Source organism: Idiotropiscis lumnitzeri, chromosome 21 (assembly GCF_059441095.1).
Source record: "Idiotropiscis lumnitzeri isolate Australia: NSW breed Sydney's pygmy pipehorse chromosome 21, RoL_Ilum_1.0, whole genome shotgun sequence".
In the NCBI taxonomy this organism is placed as follows: Eukaryota; Metazoa; Chordata; class Actinopteri; order Syngnathiformes; family Syngnathidae; genus Idiotropiscis; species Idiotropiscis lumnitzeri.
Genome location: NC_142411.1, coordinates 7,818,778 through 7,841,020, shown reverse-complemented (window position 1 = coordinate 7,841,020; position 22,243 = coordinate 7,818,778). Strand labels below are relative to the sequence as shown.

The 22,243-nt window shown below is 41.1% G+C and overlaps 1 protein-coding gene across 2 annotated transcripts; it reads right to left on the bottom strand.

Annotated features, from left to right (window-relative positions):
• Positions 1–384: 384 nt before the first annotated feature.
• emilin1a (elastin microfibril interfacer 1a) lies at positions 385–21,133 on the bottom strand. Of its 2 annotated transcripts, none has more exons than XM_088286599.1 (12): positions 20,880–21,133; positions 11,483–11,704; positions 8,179–8,348; positions 7,250–7,349; positions 7,070–7,178; positions 6,590–6,763; positions 4,816–6,093; positions 3,358–3,772; positions 2,390–2,515; positions 2,251–2,268; positions 2,022–2,156; positions 385–1,671 (listed from the first exon to the last, which is right to left on the bottom strand). In XM_088286599.1, the coding sequence occupies exons 1-12, from the start codon at positions 20,987–20,989 to the stop codon at positions 1,352–1,354; spliced, it is 3,177 nt and encodes a 1,058-aa protein (XP_088142725.1). In that variant the 5' UTR covers positions 20,990–21,133; the 3' UTR covers positions 385–1,351. The 2 variants fall into 2 exon arrangements, with proteins under 2 accessions (XP_088142725.1, XP_088142726.1); XM_088286600.1 differs by having other exon boundaries at positions 11,483–11,599.
• Positions 21,134–22,243: the final 1,110 nt, after the last annotated feature.

Here is a 22,243-nt window from a genome sequence, read left to right as displayed (position 1 = left end):
CTCTATGAAACATGAACAGTACATTCGTTGAACAAGTATTGATTCACTTTGGCCAGACGTGGCTGTACTTCCGTCTCTCACCGCAAGATGGCACTGTAGTGCCGAGAAAGAAACGTCATATTTTGACGCGCTGTGGCGACCCCTCGAGGTCAAACCAAAAGTCAATACAATATTAAATTTAATTTACCTTAGTGCCCATTCTAAATAAAAACAAAATGAAAAACATTAAGTACAGCGGTGACTGAACGTAGCTTGAGGTACATGATCACTACTGTGTAGGACAGTAGTTCATAGGTAATTTGTTTGCCATGCATGTCCGCAAGGTCCAAAATTATAATGTACAATAAAAGTGAAAAAAATGGAATAAACTCATACGACCAGAGCCCCCGTGTAAAGTGTATTTATCACACATGACAAAACATACAAAAACATACAGTACCTTACCTTGCAAGGTGAAGTGGTAGCGCATAAAAATATTACATGATAAAATGTTTTAAAAATATTTACATTCCTTCAAGAGTGTACAATTCTTTGAAAAAAATCTCTCAGCCATAAGTGACAAGGGGATGTTTCTATTAATAGAAAATATCCCACAACAGAATAGCTTATTCACGCAAAAAACACTTTTTATGAAGGCGTTTTTTTTAATTACATTTTCGGATGTTTACTTTAATGATGTGATGTTGCACCAACGTGACCAAGATGGTCCTCAATAGAACACTGAAACAATTCCCATCTTTGCCCCAAGCTGGCCTATTTCCTCTGTCTCATCCTGTGGTCTCCACCGCATGAACTGTGGACGACTTCACTTTTGTGCTTCCTGCAAAGAACTGATTTAAACTTTGTCACACTCCCACATAATTCCCTCAGCATTTTTCTAGGACAGTTGGCTTCCTGCATCATGGTTCTCGGAATATGCTTGTGGTCAAATCAAGTCAGCATTAAAAGAATAGCAATCATTAGAGAGAAAAATATCCGTGAACACGAACCTCAAAGAATCCTCCAATGTTTCATCTGTTATCCCCCTTTCATTTCATTAAAAAGGCACCAGAGGGCTACGATATAACAAACTAATTCAAGTTTTGTCAGATAACTACGAACTGACTTTTGTAATTGATAACACCTAAAATAAAAGTGTCCTTAATGCTGTAAAGGGCAAATGATTGGTTTAAAAGTGGAAGCGTGTTTATTTACATCTGATGACTAAGTTCAAAATATGCAATTCCCTGAAAGAACCCTTGCATGCTCTCATGAGACCCTCTTGGATCATTTCTGTCTCAATGACTGCCTGGTTGCAAAACAAACAAAAAAAAATGTCCAAGCTCTGGAAATGTCACCAGTGTCCATCCAATCAGATGCTCTCATACAGTAACATCCCACTAAAGATGGTCAAGGGTTCCGAGGAGTAAGCCAGCTTGCCGGTGACCAGGTCGATACAGACCGTATCCCCTGCCTCCATGGGCAGGATGATGTTAAAGACCGCCAGAGCTCCAGGGATGTGTTTTGCTTCCGCCATGGGCTTTTCCAGGCCTTCAGGTTGATATCCTGCTGAGTCAACTCGAGCCACACCGGTATTGGATTTGGACAACACTGCCTCGATTTTCACATTCTTATGGCCGGTCAGGATTCCACTGAAAAAGTACCTGCCTTTCACTGGAGCTGTGAAATCACCTGCAGGGCAAAAGGAAGAACTGAAATTAGCACAACATGTCAAGATTTCCAACGCAATTGGATATTTTAGTGGAAAATTCCATTTAATTTGCGCCATATCGTTACAACTTGATCCAGTATGACCAAGGTAAAAAAATTCTAGAAAAAAACTAAAATTAATAATTAAATTTAATTAATTAATCAATTAATTAATTAAAACAAAATAATTACTGCAACTTTCCTCATTTAGTACTTTGTGACTAATACGATGACCTGATTACCTATTTATCAATATCCGATTTTCTAATTTTGGTCGACTTGGGTTCCACTCCAATCTAGTCACCCCCCCAAAAAAATATGCTCATTCAAACCTGTTCCGGGGTTATAGACGCCATTTTCATTGACAAATACTTTGTTGAATGCAATGGTTCCTGTGCCTCTCATCGGCCTGGTGAGAGCTGCGGAGAACGAGAGTCGTGGGACGTGGGCGTCAGACCCCGCAAGACCTGATGGTGGGGGCAGAGACAAGAAGTCGGGGGTTTAAACAGATGAAACACTGATGGGAGCTTTCATTTGATGTTAAGTTGGCACGACACGGACCTTGTTCACCTCTGAGACCTGGAAAATGAGATGAGACAAAAACAGCGAGTTACTATGTTGGATTCCAATTAAGACAGCTTGCTAATCAGTTCTAATACGCGTAGTTTACTACCCAAAGGATGATAATTTGGTTATCTACCTGGGGGTCCCGCTGGTCCTGCTTTTCCCTGTTCACCCTGAGGTCCTACTTTTCCTTGGGGTCCTATAACTCCCTGGGGTCCAGACTGGCCTCGCTCACCTTTGGGGCCAGGTAGACCACGTGGACCTAGACCAGAGGAACGATTAGGCTGCATTCACACGACATAGTTCCAGTGATATATTTCGCTTTCTTTTTCTCTTATGTGGTCAGTTTTGGATATGGAGGAGCAGGTTGAATGCATGAATGTTCTCCATGTTGGTTAAGTGTCGACTCAAAATTGACCATTGCCGTCGATCTGAATGAATGCTTGAATGGCTAGCTAGTATCAGTTCAAGCTCTCCATGAACCCCGAACAGGATTAATGGTAGAAAATCGACGATCACGGGAGAACGAAGAAAAAAAACACTTAAGATTTAATGGCGCAGTAACATACTTTTACAAATCACGCTATTGACAAGACACTTGTGGCTAATGTTTGATTCTTTACAGTTGTAGTGCGAGCTTAGTATTGCTAGCAGTGCTATTTTGTTGAAGCTGGATCTGTATTTTCTCTGAGACTTTTTTCGCAAATACGCCTGGTAGTGAAAGGCGCATCTTTGGTCGGTAACTCATGTGGGGGAGGGATTAGTGAAGTGAGGCTACATTCAAATCTTGTTAGACATTTTAAGATCGCAAACTCCCCCCTTGAAGTGAAAGAAGACCAACCAACCGCTGATAAGGGAGATTCCTAAAACTTTTGCAAAGAAAGCTGTGAGCTTTAACCTGCTGTGACTACATTTTTCACCCTGATGTTTACAGAAACTCCTATTTCACATACTGCAGAAGTTTCAGGCTCTTAAGTAAATGCTTGACACGCCAGATTCTTTCTTTGGTCTATTTTTTTTACATTCTTTGACTGACTCCCATTAACCAGGCTTTATATCTCGTCCAAAAGTCAGATCCCATGCCCTGCATCCTCTGAGTCTTACCCATGAAATCCTGTCGTATGAAATCATGGAACTCCTTCGCCAAGTCGAGCAGAGATGAGTTCAGTCTGTGAATTTTGGAGTGGACTTTCTCAAGCTGGATATTCTGGATGTTATCAATAAGATGTCCATGAGATGCGACCGTTACATTTAGTTCATTGACACAGCTCCACAGCCCAGACACATGTTGGTTCAGGCCCTCCTTGATCCTCCGCAAACTGTCCGAAAAATAGTCGAAACGTCCGCACAGTCCTTCAATCTTGGCAAGACGACCTTCCAGGCCATCGCTTGCCCGTCGACACTCCCCGACTTCCATCACATAGTTACTCCTGATCACTTCAATGTCTTTGCCGAGGTTGCCGAATCGAATGCCGGAGTCTTCCACATGCTCGGCCAGATCATTCTTCAAATTGTCCACCTTTAAACAGAGAACAGATATCCTCAGAGTGTGATTTCTGGATGATACATAGTCTATTATTCTATGATTCCATAGAGACACATATCAAAGCCAAAACAACTCTTACAGTCCATTAAGAAAAGTTATATTTCAGTCCAAACACGTCAATGAAAATACACATAAAACATGACTGCAGCAATGACACTGTTGCCATAAATGGTGTTGCGTTCTCAAAGGCTATTTAAAGTTGAATAGAACAGTGGTTCATCATCGGAGGATTTAAGTCTTTCCAATATGTAAACAATGCTATGTCAGGCCAAACTGAAATAACAGATTGTGTTAGCTTTGGTTTGATGAAGTCACAATCAGTTGTAGTACAGTTGATACGCATATTCATTATGCTTTTCATTGGTGTTATCGCCAATGCCAGTGTGCAAATCCATCCAAATTTCCACCAACATTAAAAAAAAAAAAAATCATAATTAAATAGACTTGTCAATGCTACTATGTTCTTTTTCACTTTGAGAGGTCATAATCTGAATAGGGTGAGAAAATATGTATTTGAGACAGAAACTGAGCATCAAGATGACTTTAACTGCTCGTGCTCTTGTTTGCATTTTTAGACACAGAAATGGTTTGATCAAAATAGTGCAATAGGAGTGAGCTCCCAATATACTGTATAATTTATTTATTTTATTTTTATTTTTTATATTTATTTATGGAGAGAAAAGATTAGATGTCATTGAGCTAAACATTATCAACAAAACGTGTTTTTAAATAATAATTGCCTGATCATTTTACTGTGCAGACGTTTGTACGATCACTGCGCACAGATTTAAATAGCAGCTAAGCTAGTGCTAACAAAACAAGCTATTCTGTCCGAACGTGAGATGTTGGAACCTCAATTTATGGCAACATTCTGTTCCTGTATTAAATTGTAAACATTAGCTGGGCTTTGGAACTGAACTATTTTGAAGCTGTGATAATCTACAACTGGTTGGTTTCAGGGTGCAAAGAAGGGGTAGTCATAGCAAAATCAACTGATAGTTTTCAATTCATTTTACCTCAGATTGAATCCTGTCGCTAGTGTCAGTCAGATCATCTATTAAGTACCCATGTGTCTGTATGGTCGTATCCATGTTCTTCAGAGTGTCATTAATGGAGTGGAATGTGACCGTGACCTTTGATAGCTCTCCTTGGATGGACTTCAGATCCCCTCCTAATCTTCCATTATGGTCACTATGACCATCTAAGCGAGTCCTCATCTCATTGATGTTGATTTTACACTGATGACTGCTCTTCTCCACTTCCTCTCTGAGTCGCCCCACCTCTTCTTGGAGGTTTGAGCACACCTGAGAGCACCCGGTTTCTCCGGAGTCTATCTTTCTGCGTAAATCGTTGAGCTCGGTCTGACACTTGTTGAGGCCCGTTGTGGTGGAGTTGGAAAGCAGGCGTAAGTCTTCCTCCACATTGCTGCAAATAGAACAGTCTTCCCAATCCTGACTGAGTGTTTCAACTTCGGTGACTATCTTATTGAAATTCTCACCATCCTTGCCTGTCACAGCAATTATCTTCTTGACGTCATCTGTTAGGTTAATGATCCTGTCTGCCAGTGAGTCACCTGACACAGACAAATCATTTAATCTTGTGTTGAATTTCTGGATTTCCCCTTGGTTAGCCACAACTCTCCATTCTAAGGTTTTTACAGTATCTTCGGTTTTATGGTCGTTTCCATTGCGCCCACAAGTGTCATTGCACATTTTTGTAGTCGCTATTAAACTTCTGTCCAGGAATGTTGTGATGTTCTCTAACTTGCTTAAACGTCGACTGTGGTCAGTCACGGTGTCTCCAAGGACAGCAACATCTAGCTCTAGCTTTCCGATTTTGAAACTATGATCATCCAATTGACTCAAAACCATGTTTCGCAGCTGCGTGACATCTCTTTGGACACTGTCCTTCAGATTGGTGCCAGTGTTCGTACACCTTTGCTCCGTTTTTCTCACTGTGTTGTTCACCCTCTTCTCCAACTCTCTCAGTTTGACATTCATCCGGTCCTCTGTCATCCTTCCCTTCCCTCCCACACTTCCAGCCAGCTCCTTATCCAGTCGCCCTTTAATAGTGTCACACTTGCTGGAAGTGGAAGTGACTTGGATATCCAGATCTGACAATCTCTTCTCCAGCTCATTGACTGTGTTGCAACACGTCTGGGACTGTTCCGCCTCACTGCGAATGATTTGCAGGCTCTGCCTAAAATGTTGGTCCATGGAACTGATCAGCTTCTCCAGGGCTCGCACTCTTTCTCTGTCTTCCTCTTGCTGCCTCCTCAGGTCATCTACACCAGCCTGAATGTAAGATGACAAGAACGTTTATTTCCATTGTTACAGTATTGACTTCATCGGTATGTGTTCTGCGAGTAGAAATTAACCAAGCTGAGCTGGTACAGTACAGACTTTGGCAATATTTAAAAAAAAAAAAATGTTTAAGGTCCAATTGATTTCATTCCCTCTAATACTCAAACTCTGCTTCTGGGGGGCACTCACAGGCAATTAACAGGCACAAGAATTTCTGTGAGAAACCATGAAAGGTGAATGAGGGCAGAAGTGACTCAATATTTACGGAGAGGAAAGTTATGGCTTAAAATGGGTTGATCCAGCCATCCTCACCCTCTGGGGAAATGAGAGCAGATCTTGATTATGCTTCTAAACATTACTTTACACTACTTGATACCAGAACACGTTCTGGTACCGCAGCTGAGAGGCACCTGGGTAAATAAGCTTGTTATAAAGAAAAAAAATCTGATTTCTTTCATTTATTTATATATAGTCCATTAGGCGTCACCTGGCAGGCAGAGCAGGACAGGGTCACCCTTCTCTCCAGCTCGGTCAGTATTTGTTCCTTGAGAGTGTTGAGCTGGTTCCCCCCGTGTCCTCCTCCGATAGCGGTTCCATCGAGGTCATTACTTCCTCCGTTTTCTAAGTGGTTGTTAATGTTGAGCAGGGTCTGATCATGGACCTAAACAAACATACCAAATCACAGTTTAAGCTTGTATTAAATATTCAGAAAACGCTTTGCCTTTCTTAATTGTAACATGCCTTGTCCATAAACAAGTTTTCAAAGACATATATTGTTGTAATGCTTTTGTTCATTTAAAAGTAATTGTATTTTTATTTTTCTCCAATGAGAAGAGGTTACCAAAAGACTCCATCCATCTGCTCCTGGTCCGGCCCCTGTGTCAAATTTTAGAACCCATTGTGGCCCGCCAATCAAAATGTTTGCCCACCCCTGCTGTCGAGTCTAGACAAATACATTTATTTTTACCTGTGTTCTATTATACAGATGGTCCAGCTTTGTGTGGATGTTGTTGATCGTTTCCTTCATGTGTGGTTGGGCTGAATCCGCTGGCACAATAGCTCCGTTTAGTACAGAACTATACACGAAAAGAGTTGACGTTACTTTCCTGACAAGAGTGTGTCACGAAGTCAAAAAACATTCACGTACAATTTCTGGTTGAGATTATGAATGGAGGTCTGTATGTTGTGGAGGTCTTTGGTAAGGCCGTTGATTGTTTCCTCCAGCTGTCTGACCTTTTCACTGTCGCCTACGTGCAAAGAAAAAGTAAAGGAAGACTGGTTACATCATACTCGAGTGCTTTGTTTACGAAGGTAAACAACATCAAAAGAATGTAAGGCTCAAAAGTGATTTTGTTTACTCAGCAAAATTTCTGTCTCAAAATTTTCATCCAGCCAAAGCTGATTTTTATTCTCTCGTTTTTTTTTTTGGTTTCTTCAACAAAATGACAACACGTGTTAATGTTTGTAAGCAAAATCATGACGGGCCAGGAAGTTATTTTGGACTTTGGTTGCGATTGTGTGGTTTTGGCTGTGTACAAATGCTGTCTGGCTGTGTGTGACGGAATCCACTGGTTTTGATAATTGGCCACAGATAATGGAAAGTATTGCATCACGTCTATGCAAAAAGTTGTGCGTCATAAACCACAGCATTACATTTACAATTACAGTCTTTGATTACTGATTCTCGTCTTAAAGATCATTGAACTCTTGATATGCAACACATGCTGTGGTAAAGGAAATTACATTTCAGTTGGAATTTAAGAAACCTGCATGGATAGCTCAGGGGGTCCGCAACACAAATAAAACAATTTTTTTTTTTTCACCTGAGGACGGGAGAGGGGGGGTCCAGCTAGACCATTTCAGAGTTGTACCATGTTCAGGTAAAGAGCTTAGCATGTCACGTTTTTTTTTTTTGTTTTTAAGGGCTACACCCCACCCGTGAAATCTGCCTTTATAATTATGTCATGACTGTTTAACATTGTTTTAAATATAAAGAATGCTGTATGTCTGTTGCATATGTTTGCTCTCATTTGTTTCAATGATTTCATCACAAGTTTGACATCATGCACTCATTACCACTCTGTCCGCTCTCCGGTGTGAAGCCTGTCTGTGTGACATGGGGTCGTCCGCTGTTGACTGGCCCCTCGTGACAATCCTCCCCTGAGTATCCATGGCAACATTTCCACTCCATTTCCGTCACCATTTTATAAGCCACCTTGTACCTTGGCCTCCTGTATGTCCGGTACCTGAGAATTCAGGGAATTGAATGATGAATAACAATAAAATATAAATAATTTTTTTTTTTACGAAAAATGGCACTTTTAAAAAAGATTAAAAAAATCTATTTTATGTGCCGTCTTGAGTCTGGACACAGTCTTGGGATTAGGATTATTTGTATTAGAAGAATACTCTATCCACTTTTATCAATCTCAAGGCACTGCCATTTGGTCTTGTACTGTGCTCCACTATTGACTGAAATTGGCAATGGTCCCTAGGCTCACTTTTTGAATGCCACGGCTCACCTTTTTTCTAGGTTTGCTATTTGAGCAAGGGGGCACTTTGATTTCAATTTCAGTCAACAGCAAAGGGTGGACTAGTGGGCGTAAATAGAACAAAAATTGGCTTGTTTCCACTTCCAAATAGAGGGAATCTGAAAACAACATCACCAAACAACAACCGAACAAGAGCACCTACAATTTCTCTGGAGTAAACAAAAAATTTTATTCGACAGGACACTTGGGGCAACAAGGAACAAAAAGTGGAGAGTAATAATCCTGCAGCATCAATGGTGTAAGCTAATGAACATTTCTCATTTGTATCTACCATATTGCATCAACTTGGATTCTTTGCTGACCAATGACTAGAAATAGAACCACATAACATAACAATGGCATTAAAGTAACTGTACACTGTATAGCAGCAAAAGAATTACAACAATATATATGTCTTTGAAAAAACCACAGTATTTTGAAAATAAAAATGAATTTTTTTTCAAGTTCAGCGGGCCGGATTGAAACTTTTAATGGGCCGCATATGGCTCCCCGGGCCGTAGTTTTCCCACACCTGCTTTAGAGGATAATACTAGACATTGAAGGAATGACATCACCTTGAACAATGAGATCTGCCTCTTGCCCACCTTTGATTTTATTGGTCCCACAGTATATTGAGCGGAACCGATAAGTGTTTGGGTTGCGGCTAATAACAACTCAATCCACCCATACGAGCCACATATTGCGTTGGAATACGTTGAGAGATGACTGCTGTTACACATAAAAAACATGCTGAATAATAAAAATAGTTTTTTTGGGGGGTGTGTGCAGAACAGTACAAGTCTGATGTGTTCACATTTAGATGACAGGTGGAACCATTCAGAGTTGAGAGTTGTAAACATTGCCTGTTATTTCTGTTTCGTTCGCCAAGAAATCAGCTATATTTAGCCACTACTAAATCTCAATGTCTAGCTGGTAGGAGTGAGTAGAATGCTTATCTTGGCCAGTTCTCCCCCTCATTAATGTGCCATTCCGATTTGACATTGAAGGCCATACTCGTCTCAATAACCGGGCAATCATGAGCCCAGAATTGGACGGAAGTCACAATAAAGGTTTATGGGAGCAACTCCAGGCACATTAACGAGCCTCGACTGTAATTGTTTAGTAGGTGGCTCCTTCTGTATGCCTCTTCATAGGCGGCACTCCCAAAGTATCATATACACTGACTTTGCAACGCCATGGAAAAGATCTTCATCTTCCAGCTCTCTGCACTGAGAGCGTGAGAAAATGGGATACAATGTGCTCTTAGAGGAAATATAAAAAACAGCAAGAGAGAAGTGGCGGGTGGAAGAACAATTATGAAGAGGACAAGTGAGCTCGATGGGGATTGTTTTCCAGTGTGCCGCAGAATAGATGGCGATGGCCCAATGGGTGAAGCTCCTCTCGGCTCCGCTGTTGTCATAGCCCAGGTTTAGGCCGATGATTGAGGATCAAGGCGTGAAGCTCAAGCCAGTGTCCACAGCAACATGGTTATTACTTCGATAGAACAAAAAACATCAGGAGAGGTTGATTTTTTTTGGTAATATCCGTATTTGGAGATTACCATCAAATCCATCCCATGTATAGTCAATTTGTTCCTCGACTGAGGACACCGGATATTCCCCGGTCGACACAATACTGAATGTGTGGGTTTGAATTCAGCACTTCATCACTGAAATCAAAACCTTGCGGTATGAGCATGCACATAGCGACATTTTGGCAACACACCAGCTTAAACCACAAGCGAGCACCTCTCTGACCAGACTCACTTGAAAGACGGTTAGAAAATAAAACAACGCTGAGTGAAATGAGTATCCTCAGACAGGAAGAGGCGAGATGGAGCCAATAGACAGAATTCAAGCCAGCGTAATAAAAGCCAGGAAGTTAATGAGGAGAAAGATATGTGTTTGAGTGGAACGCCCCGAAGTAAGAATTTTCAGGAAAAATAAGCCGCTAAAGCAGAGGTTCTAAACATAGGCTCCATTCAAACATGCGCCTGCGCTATAGGATAAGTTGATTTCATAATAGATAAGGTCAGGGACGTACTGGGACCAAAATTTGGCTTGGGAATTGTCACTAGCCCGAAAATAATCGACGGGTGAGACACCCGTCATGCGCTGAAAAGTTGCCGTCGACGTGCCAAACGTAGTCAGGGCGGAGGTACGGCAAACTAATAGTGGCCGAGATGTACACCGGCCATCTGAAAAATTAACAAATTTTCCCGATGGCCACCCGACCTCTGGATGTGGTGGAAAATCAAAGTTATCAATCATTTCGGGACTGAAAAATTCAAGGGAGTAATAAGTGCTAAGCCTACCACTGAGTGGTTCTTTTGGTGGCTAATACCATGTTATATAACTTATAAAGCTATTATCGCTTGAGCTTGAGTTTTGTATTTCTTGGATTAAAGACGAGCATGCTTTCTTGGAGCGCGCACTGTCTGTTCGACTCTAAATTCACTGAAACAGTGGATATGATTGCTAAGATGAGCCATGTGACGACACGTGAAATGTGGCATCGGCTGCCCAAATTGATCTCAGCAATAACAGCGCAGCAGAACGTCTCACTAACAATTTATTCACATTTCAATTTTTGTATACCGCGGTACAATCATAAAAAACTGTATCGACGCATATGTTCAGAGTATCAAATTGATTTCTCTCTGTACATATCCCATTTTTAATATGAGAACAGTTTTGACCCTGGAAAAGATTATTTCTTTATATACAGTATTTTGATAAATACCAAAGGTAAAAAATGACATCTTGTAAAGGATTGCTCGTTTGACCTCAAAGGTTCCACTTTGTGTGTGTGTACAAGCGTGTATGTATACAAGAGTAATAGGTACTCACGCCACTCGAGGACACTGGCCCCAGGTACAACGTTGGTAGTCTGGTTTGATATATGTCTCCACGCCATCCTCCATTACACAGCTAACGGTGCGGGTCACCACATAAGCGCACCAGTTCCTATGATACCACAAAAAAAAAAACAACACGCAGGCTGAAGGAAATGACAAATGATGAGTGGCCCTACTTACCATAAACACAGTCAAGCCTGATGACAAGGCTGGTCTTTGTTTTCCCGCAAAACAAGAAAAAAATTGGATCAAATCTCAACCCTTGCTTATAATTTTGTACATTAAAAAGTCCTACTCGTGAAAATGCCAGATCATATCAAGACAACTTGACTAATTCTACAATGGAAACCACTGTATGCCTTGTCCAATAAACATTTTTCACACACACAAACACACATTCATGCAAAAGTAACGGTCAACATGAGAAGGTTGAGCAGATTTTGGCTTCAGATGACACTGTATTGGTTTCATTTATTTCACAACTCGCTGGAACACGAATGAATTCTTGGAACAACAGTCGATGTGTGTCACCTGCCAAATCCATGTACTCTGGTTCTGTAATGTGGACAAAATTATTTTGGACACCTTGCCATAGCAGAAAATCAATCTATTTCTCTAAGATTTCAAATATATGCTTTTGGTTTATTCAAGACTCGGTTGTAAAATCTGGAATATGTAACCGTCTCTCCCTCTTGCGACCATTCAATAATGGAAGCAGATTGAATTTACATTAAATTGTTGGGGTGGAGTTAAAAAATTCTTTAAAGTGCCATCGAGATGAGTAAAAAAAAACAACAAAATGGTTCATGAAGCAAATTTGAAGCTTCATTTTCCGAGCTTCATTATCAATCCACCCATGTGTTTTCACAGTTATTTCATTCACTTTAATTTGCGCTCAATACTATTATCCACTTGCCTGTCACGGTCGCTTTATCACATTTTAATTTCACACGACTCCAGCTATGATGATTTGAGCCAGCAATCTGCCACCTAATCCGCCTTGGTCAGCTATCACAACCACAGCTGCCTTTCAACTTTGTTACAATCTTCTGTGATTGGTTTCACCCGTGTATGTTTTGGACTTTCTTAGAGAGGGGAAAAGTTCTCCATCAGGAGTTGAAATGGAACTCAGACGAATGGAATAGGGAACATCTAAAATAGGACAGCTGCAATAAATCTAAAGTGCTCTGTCTGGTCCCTCTGTGCTTCCTCTGTGTTTTGGTCATAGCGATTCAGTGAGCAACGTATTATCCGGTATGATGGACTCAGAGGCAGAAGATAAGCATCAAGTTGACACCGTATTCCATTTGATGGAGAACAGACACTGCCGTCCGTATACATTATCATCTCTCATGCATGTCTATAAATTTAGAGAGACTCAGTCATGCAACTTTCTCTATCTTTGGAGTGTCTAGAGTCGCATAATGTTGATAGTCTTCCCATCAAGGCACCATCGAATTCCTAAGAGCTGCATTTACATTAGTATGATGATGACTAATTGCACTGAACGTGTGAGAGAGTGAGAGAGAGAGAGAGTGAGAGAGCGCACCCTGCGTATGTCGTCTGCTAAAAAGAAAGCACAATATAATTTTCACTTTTCTATTTACGTGCACCCCTGCATGTGTGCATGTTTGCACCTTTGGCGTTATTCTCCCTCTTAGCCGAGTGAGGTCAAGCATTCCATACAGTAATCCATTAACGTAACATTAATGCAAAACGCTGGAAAGAAATCGCACTGATGAAAGTCTCCGAAAGAATCTTGGCGTCTATTCCGCAAGTGTAAAACGTAGCGGAAAGATGGTCAGGGCTAGCAAGGTCTTCTCTGCGGGCCTAAACATTTTCATGAAATTTTATTAACTTATTTCCAACAGTGGTTTCGATAATTGTAACACGGTAAAAGGGAGGATTCTATACACGTGGTACTTGAGCCGGTTATCGACGATTAAAGGGATGGACAAAAACCCACTTCCGGACTTGCTTAGTCCGTCTTTTTAATAAACTTCTCGCCCTCCCTACAAAAAATGAGCCGGGATGGACCGTTACGTCCCGATGACGATAACAAATTATGTATAATAAATTATTATTAATAACAATTAGAAATTATGAACAGTACATAATTTTAATATTCAAATGTATTCAATTGAATTGGATTTTTCTCAAAGGAAAAAAAAAAATTGGGGAGGGAAAGGGTGTGGGTGTGTACGTGTGCCACTGAACGGCACATTCAGCAGCTAATCTCCCTGTTTCCTTTACTGCCTCAGCCCGACAGGAAATCATTGCCCACAAATAGTGTACATGTGCAGGACGTGAATACTTTATTTGTTTACAAGTACAATGATGCCCACTGTGCAAAAATAAAAAATTAGGCATCCTCTAGCGTTTTTACTTAAAAGAACTTTTTCATTGCAAAAATAGTGAATTGAACAACAATAAAAGGACAGACTCTGCTCACAGGGTTACGGATCTACATTATACTTTTTGGGGGGACGGAGAGTAAACATTCACTCTTGGTGAGAATTTGCATAAAAGCACGGGATCCACGGAGGTATTTATTATCGGACAATATGGCATTAATCAAGAAGGTATCAATCTTTCGTTTGTCATCCTCCATGAAATGTAAAGTGGCCTTCTAACAACCAAATGCAAATAAACACAGCGAGCCATGATCACTCCCGCCCACTCCCCATTTGTTAACATTTCAGCCCTAGGGGAGGTCTGTGCTCCACCGAGTGGCATGCTAATTCCATATGACCATTATAGAATTGCTAAAATAACAAATATAATGGTGGCTTTTGCAAAGTACTATACCACAGTTGTCCCCAACCACCGGACCTCGGCCTGTACCAGACCCCACAGGAGGAGGAGGTGCTCCGCGCAGAGTTCATAGGTGTCGGGTATGTACGTAAATGACAGGTTTGATTTGACCGGAGAATGCACAGCTGCATGGCTTTTCTGATTTACACACGCGGATGAATATCGACCCATTTACACGTACACTTCAAATAACATGTAGGCCTACTACAACATGTCACATGTAAATAAACTATTAACTATTATGCATACAATTGATGACTCAAATACCTTACCCATAGTTTTGCATCAATTGAGGTACTCACATAAATTACGGCACAAGACTTTAGTCACGCATCATCAAATTTTGCAACAATAAATTTTGAGCAATAAATCAATGCATTCAAATAGATACTGAGAATATTCATAGCCTACATCCAAATTCATTAAAACACGAGTCTACCCTCCTTTTATGCATTTAAACAGCTCAATTACCACAAACGCAGACATTGATCTGTGAAATATCCCTCACACAGACATCTTACTGCTATTTACAGGGTTATAACTCAGCATGTGTCAAACAATTGCACCTGTTTCAGTATCCGTAAAATCCACCTCCTTGTTAAACAGCAGCCAAGGGCTATGGCTAAGCACTTCATCCAACCCACACATACCGGTGTCTCTTTTGGAGCCCGATGGCATGGAGGATTGTGGGTAAAGACGGAATGCTTAATACTCAAACAAAGAAATTACTAAGCGCTCCCTTTTGTGGCGAGACCTTTGATTTGGCCTCAAGGGACGGCTTTGACAGCAACTTCAATGAGCTCCTTGGGACCCTACCCAAGGAGGTGTGCCTCTATGTTTGAACTCTGACCCCTGGTCAAGCATCCCTCCAGTGTGGTTGTAAAAGGTATATCCCTATACACACAGACATATACACTCGAATGCACTCACTCATTCTTGAGAGCGTGCGTGCGGTCAAACATAATGACAGAACACACATTCTATTCTCTGTTTGGGCTTGTTCCAAAAAGTAGGGACAGCATGACTGTGTAAACTTCTCTCTGATTGTTTAGCCTGGCAGTCACTAAGGTAAATAGACGATCCATGATACTGCCATTTGCTTTTGCATTGTCTACACACGCATTGGGACATCGGTTGGAGGTGCAGTGGGAGTGCTTTAACCATTTATGGAAAAAACATGATTATAAATAATAGTTTTGGTTGGGCTTTAACATAAATATTTGGCGATTGTATTTTGGTCATGTAAAACATACACTTGGAAAGCGGTGTGGGGACTCGAGTCTAATGACTTGGACCTAAGTCAACTCGAGTTGATGATTTTATGACATGCAATTTGTTAAAAGTTTCTGAAAGATTCAAAGGGAGTCATTCTATGAATGTTTAAAATATATCTTTTTTTTAATACAGTGCGCCTTTTGTGTCTTGCACTTGTAGGCTACGCTCTGAAAAGAGGGTTGAGGCGGCGTTTTTGTCACGGCAGAAGCTTTGAAGAGGTTTGGATTCAACGATTATCTTTTTGATGAAATAGGGGAAAAATTTTTGAAACTAGACAGTAAGAGACACAACATCTATGACGTTTACCTTCATCAAACAAGTACAGGTGTGAACTGTAAAGCTAAGCTAGCTAGGTTAGCATGTAAGTTTAGCTCACCAATAGATGATCAACATATTAACAACATTTTATGTCATTTATACATTTAATAAAAACGACAAGTGACACTACAGAGATTGTAATCTTGAAACCATAATCTTAAAAAAAAAAAACATTGCTATTTAAGCACAAATCAACGTATGACGCCGCAACGGATGCTTTTCCCACAGCTCTACTTACGTAGATAAGTAGATTTGTCAACTGACCTCTTTTGAGAAAAAAAAATAAATCAAAGAGGCTACATTTGGATTCTTTCCAAGGTTTGGCCAAGAACAGGAAAATCCTATTACACTCAAATTGCCTGCTAACATTGTGGTGCCTCCTGCTATGCTGTCCTAGGGAAAGATATTAAGCATACCTTCAGAATCAATTGACTTCCAATTCAAGATCTGTATCAAATATTTAGCTTTAAATTATTTATACAGAAACATATTTTGAAATGTATTTTGAATCCCATTAGCTTGTGTAGGTATGCTTAACAAAGTCTCGGTGAGCGCATGTCACAACCCTACTTATAAGCCATCTTCTATACCATTTGTCTTTTTCATTAAGGTAATTGAAGCCTGTCAAAGCTAACTTCGGTCAAGAGGTCAGGTCCATCCTGGACTGGCCGCCAGTCAATTGCATGTTTTTAAGAAACATGCCCTGTCTGACGCCTGCTGGACGTCTTCACTTTATTCCAGCACCTTTCGCACTTACAGCCTACTAGACACATCTGTCAAAACACAACATTTGAGTTCAAACAGATGTCAGAGGGTCAACCTGCATTGCATTCTTGGCGCTCATCTTAGTTTGCATGTGGTGTATTTTGATCATTGTGACCCCTCAATGCCGACTGGTTTCATTCCGAGGGCACTGGATAGTCGTTTCCATTCTATTATATGTGTCTCTTCCTTTCGACTGGTTTCACTCAGTGGAGGCCGTCTACTGTTTTCTGTGCCGATTCCTTTCTTTTATAACTTTTCCAACGTCATGCCTCCTTGTCTTCAACAAAATATTTTCCGTAAACCCCCCCCCCCCTTTCTTTTCATCCCCTTTGGTTCTGCTCGGACTTCTGTATTCTGACTCACTCTGAATCAACGTGTATCTCAGCCTCTCATCTCTCCGGCGTCTCGTCCCTTGGCTGTGTGCTAAACACAAACCACAAAAATGCGAGCTTTTCCAGATCTGATTTGGTCGATTTGAACTTTTTCTTTCAAAATATGATAAAGGGTTAGATATTTTGCTATGTGACCCCCAGTTCCTTAGTCCCTTAGACCATCCATCCATCTGTACAATTGGAATTCATCACAAAGCAGCTCCAATGCTTTTGGTGTTTGTACAATCACCAGATTAGGATTGGGCATTTGTCAACATTTTATTGTGTTGACTGATTGTGAAAGAGGCAGCACAGTAGTTGCAAGATTTCTTTCTTTTGAGATTTTGCTAGATTTTACACAGGTAGTTGTGGGATGGGAGTAGTCTTTTCTCGGCTAATGCTAGCGGCATGCCTCATTGCAATGAAATCAGGCCGGTCAGAGCGCAGCACGCCCAAGTACGGCATCCTTGACATACGGACACAGAAATAGACTCGCTGGAGTCCGTGCATGACTTTTCAAGATCCCCCCCCTTGTGGATGATGTAGGGGGTTGTGCATGTGGGTAATTACAAATAGCTTTGCACCACCAACCAACCCCCGCAAATAGTGACGGAGTGGCTAATAGAATATTTTTAAGATGATAATGATTAGAATTCATTTTCTGAATTTCTACAATGATTCTGTGGGACGTCCCCCGCTGGTGTCATATTTACAACTTAATTCTGATGACATCCACCGCACCTGGATAAAATCCACCGAAATCGCATTAGACCACCTGCACCATGAGTTAGACCTGCTTTTACCAAGTCTAAATTCTTGTCTACGTTTTGTAACCAAATTTGGAGATGGAGAAGATTTGAAGATTGGCGACGTAAACTTAGTGGCAATTGTGTCGGCTTCCCTTTCCATGCTTCATCTCTATTGATTTCTCGTTGCTTCACAAACAGTCACTGGAAATTTGAGCCTCAAACATTTTGCATTTGTGAAAGCGACCTTAGTCGTAGTGGAGAAGCCTCACAAGCATAGGTTCCACGATAGAGGCCAACCAACCATGTAGCATCACTCATGAGTCAAAACAGCAGCAGCTGACTCCTGTGATGTGGCGGGAGAAACTTAATAGAAGCTCATATTGCGGGAGCTCAACCTCCAGGCGCTTTGCTTGTACAGACACACACGCTCACATTTACACGCACTAAGTGCAAACATATGGGAAGCATGAATGCAGCTGTATACCACAACTAAGTCATTTTGTTGTGGGGCATTTATAAGTTTTATTATCAAATATGCACACGCATATACTTAAAAGTAATCTTAAAAGTTCAACTCGTTGTGAACTGGAATTTTTGTAAACCAAAAAAAAAATAAAACATTCCCATTAAAATGAAATAGAAATTATCCGTAATTAGACAATACAAGTCACAGTCTGTGGTGATAGTTTACAAATAATGGTTAAAAAGGTGTGAAATCTAAATTAACTCATTTATGACCAGCTGAGTAAAAAAAATGGATCGTTGACGTCTTTAGCCGTCAATGGTATTAAATGAGTTAAGCACAGTTAATTGTAATGTTTTTGTGACCGCCTCAAAATAGCGTAGCATGCGACAAAAATCTGGGCACAGGTGTGTCAGACCTGGTACTGGTAATTTTACAGATGCATGCAAGCTAACATATTCACAACCAGGGCGGTTTGCGGCGTTGTGGGCGTGAACATGCCGATTCTCTTCACCGGAAATCAAAGCGGAACATCTCATTTAAATGTGGCATACTCACATCTTACACGGAGACATCTCTGTGCAGAGTCGTTCATTGCGATATGTGCGTGGCTTGAGCATTGTCACAGCCAACCTAAGTGGGTAACCTCCTCAAATGAGCCGGTAATAACTGGTGGTGACTTAAATATGTTCGCGGATTTCATATATAGGAAATAGAAATATAGAAAATAGATATAAAAACGATAAATCACTCCGTTCAGAACTTTTTAGAAACAACAACAAAACAGGCTTCTTTTCCGCTCACGTTTCGAACTCCAAAGATGTATTTGACTTTCGAGACGTTATACACTTGAGTGGCTTTGCACTTAAGCGGTTCCACTAAAAAGGCAGCCATATATATTCTGCGTCCCTGCATTGCGTCATCCTCCCCCTGAGAACACACATCAACTTCTTGTCTTGAAACTGATGTTTACCAGAATGCTAAACTTTTAGCAGAAAGGCCAGTCAAGCACTTCCCCGGCTCCTGAAATCACTTTTGTCATACAACAGAGGTAGAGTTCAGTTATATGACCCCTATAAATCGTCTCCAGTGGGTCTCTAGGATCTTGGCTCATGCACCCCTCTGCATCCATCCATCCATCCATTTTCTATACCACTTAATCTGTTCAGTGTCACAAGGAACCCGTGCCTATCCCAGCTGACTAACTATCCGTTCTCACCAATGTGGCTTTTTGTACCACAGAGGCAGACTGGTGAGTATCTAGACTACTCACTAGATCCTGGAGAGCATCAACAGGATAAGGCGTATAGAAAATGGATGTTGTACTTGTCAGCCTTCGGAATGAGTGATATTGCGATCAGTCCCGCCTTTCACGATAAGTCAGCAGGGTTAGACTCCAGCTTGCCTATAGTCCTGAACAGGATAAGGAGCAGTCCTGAACAACGGATGGAGCAATGGATGGATAAATATTTCCTGAGAAACTAAGGATTGATGCCAGAATTCTTTCTACAAGACCGAATCCGGTGGGTTTTAAGACTATGGACTCATTTAATCCCTTCAACTCAATTTAACTTTATTACAAGATCACTTTGACAACCACAGCTTTAACAAACTGCTGTACACGAGTAAAGACATTAATTAAATTAATAATAATTTGAAATCATAGGCGAACAATTGGTTTGCACATCCACCTTTGTACAGAGGCCATGGGTTCAAATCCGGGCTCCGGAATTTTGGTGTGGAGTTCTTTCTGTCCTGAATGGGTTTTCTACGGGTACTTGGGTTTCCTTCCACTTTCCAAAAAACATGATGGGAAAATGAAAGACTCTGAATTGTCCTAAGGTGTGAATGTGAGTATGAATGGTTGTTTGTTTATATACAGACCTGCCGGTCCAAAGAATGGATGGATGGATGAATTGAATCATGAATAACTAAATGAAATATTATTTTCTAATGAAAATGTTTTGCATTCATTAGGAGCAGAGTTTGATACTCTCTTGTTGCAACAGTTGCGTGATGCTGTGAATAGATGAGAGGGAGGAACAAGCTTGACAACTCCAGTCACCAACGTGAGGGCGTCAGGATTGATATCAATGGCCTGTACGCTGAAATTGTAACAATCACAGTGAGCAGAACATCACTCAAGTTTGCTCCACGCAGACTATGAAAGTAAACAAGCACCTGTCTTTTTTTTTAAACAGTTTATTATACGCAGTCGCTCTCCAGGGAGTGACCAACGTGAGGCTCACGGGCCTGTTTTAAAATTAGCTCGCCATAACGGGACAGGAATGTTTTAGAAGTGATCATTTGAAAATTTTAAAATGTTTTTCACGTGTTGCATATTGATATGCATCTGTTCCTTCCTTATGAGAACAAATTAACATTGTGTTCACTTATTATTTATTATAATGGAACACGCAGCATTTACAGGACAGCAGTATTTACATTATATAGATTGATGATGATGAGACATTAACGAACAAAAAGATGAATTCCTCATTATCACAGCCTCACAAATATTTAATCTTGCAGGTCAACCACGAGTGAAACTTCTCCCTCAGGGATTATTCACATGCACCTCCAATCGCTCTAAAGTACAACTCTCAAGTTTTTTCGTGCACAAAAACATCCTACCTGTGTCTGCTCGCCGCCCTCTGGCCACTAAGGACCCCCGGCTCCGCGTATCCGAGACCCCAAGATATCCGGGCAAAGGCGAGGGCGAGCAGGTAAAACAGCGTCTCCATCTCGGGTCCGGTGGAACAGGCTCGTCAGTCTAAAATTAATCCCGAAAAGACAACAAACAACTAAACCTCCCGTCGTTATCGACAGCTGTTTAACGATGGCGTCCCCGTATGATGAGAAGCTCCTCTGAGGGCAGTCAAGTGCATTTTTTTAATTGTAACTGCTGCGCAATAGATGAAAGTGTGCTAGTGTGCGCGAGTACTCCTCATGCGTCGGGAAACAAGAGGAAACTTCATGCGTCATCTCTCTCTCATCTCTCTCTCTCTCTCATCTCATATCTCTCTCTCTCTCTCTCCTATCTCTCTCTCTCTCTCTCTCTCTCTCTCTCGTCTCTCTCTTCGTCTCTCTGTCTCTCTCTCTCTCTCCCTCTCATCACTCTCTCTCTCTCTCTCTCTCTCATCTCTCACTCTCTCTCTCTCTCACTTCTCATCTCTCTCTCTCACTCTCTCTCTCTCTCTCTCTCTCTCTCTCCCTCTCAGAACAGGAACAGATACACAACCCTCTAAATTGACTGAAAATGAGTTGGCTTGTGCTGCTTAAGTCATATTGTCCAACTACAACATTAATTAGAATTCCATCTTTCAACGAGTGGAACAAATTCTTGTTGAGACAAACTTTTGAGTTGTCTTCTTTAAAGTTTGTTCGGCTCGGTTTATAATTGCTTATTTATAAAAGAATAATATGAATCACAAAACAGTTTCACTGCCATTTGGACCACGTATCAGTCTAAAAAAAAAAGGAGGATCGCACATGCACACATACACACACGCACGTAGTAGCACCTCCTTATCTTGCGGATAAGGAGGCTCTTTTCCTGGTGTGATTGATGCTCTTGTCCTTGCTCAAGCCGTGAGAGAGTTTGTCTCCATGCCACGATTAACTCTGCACTTATTCCACTGTCCACCTCTTTACTGTCATGAGAGTCCAAATTTAATACATAGCGGGGATGCCAAACAACATTCCCCGCTCTCCTGATCAATTAAGCCTCATGAGTCCATTGCCAAAGTTGATTCCCATTCACCCACACACACACACACCACATTCCAATTTACTGGATAAATTTCACCACTCTAAACCTTGTCACATTGAGTTCATTTTGTTGAGAACGTTATCTCTGACTCAAGACATTCTGGTTTCCGTTTGCTGTGTTAGTAATCCGTGAACGCTTCCATTTCCTCATGACTAACTTCAGTGAGAATCTTTGCGGTTGTTTACTCCCTTTTTAATTTTCCTTCTTTTTCCAAAGTACAGTCTTG

Bases quoted from the DNA above. Each gene is read 5' to 3' on its own strand.
- emilin1a (XM_088286599.1), bottom strand. From the start codon at position 20,989: ATGGAGACGCTGTTTTACCTGCTCGCCCTCGCCTTTGCCCGGATATCT. The intron at 8,349-11,482 runs GTGAGTACCTAT...CTGAATTCTCAG, and splicing joins GGCCAGTGTCCTCGAGTGGC to GTACCGGACATACAGGAGGC. The intron at 7,179-7,249 runs GTACGTGAATGT...TTTCGTGTATAG, and splicing joins CATAATCTCAACCAGAAATT to TTCTGTACTAAACGGAGCTA.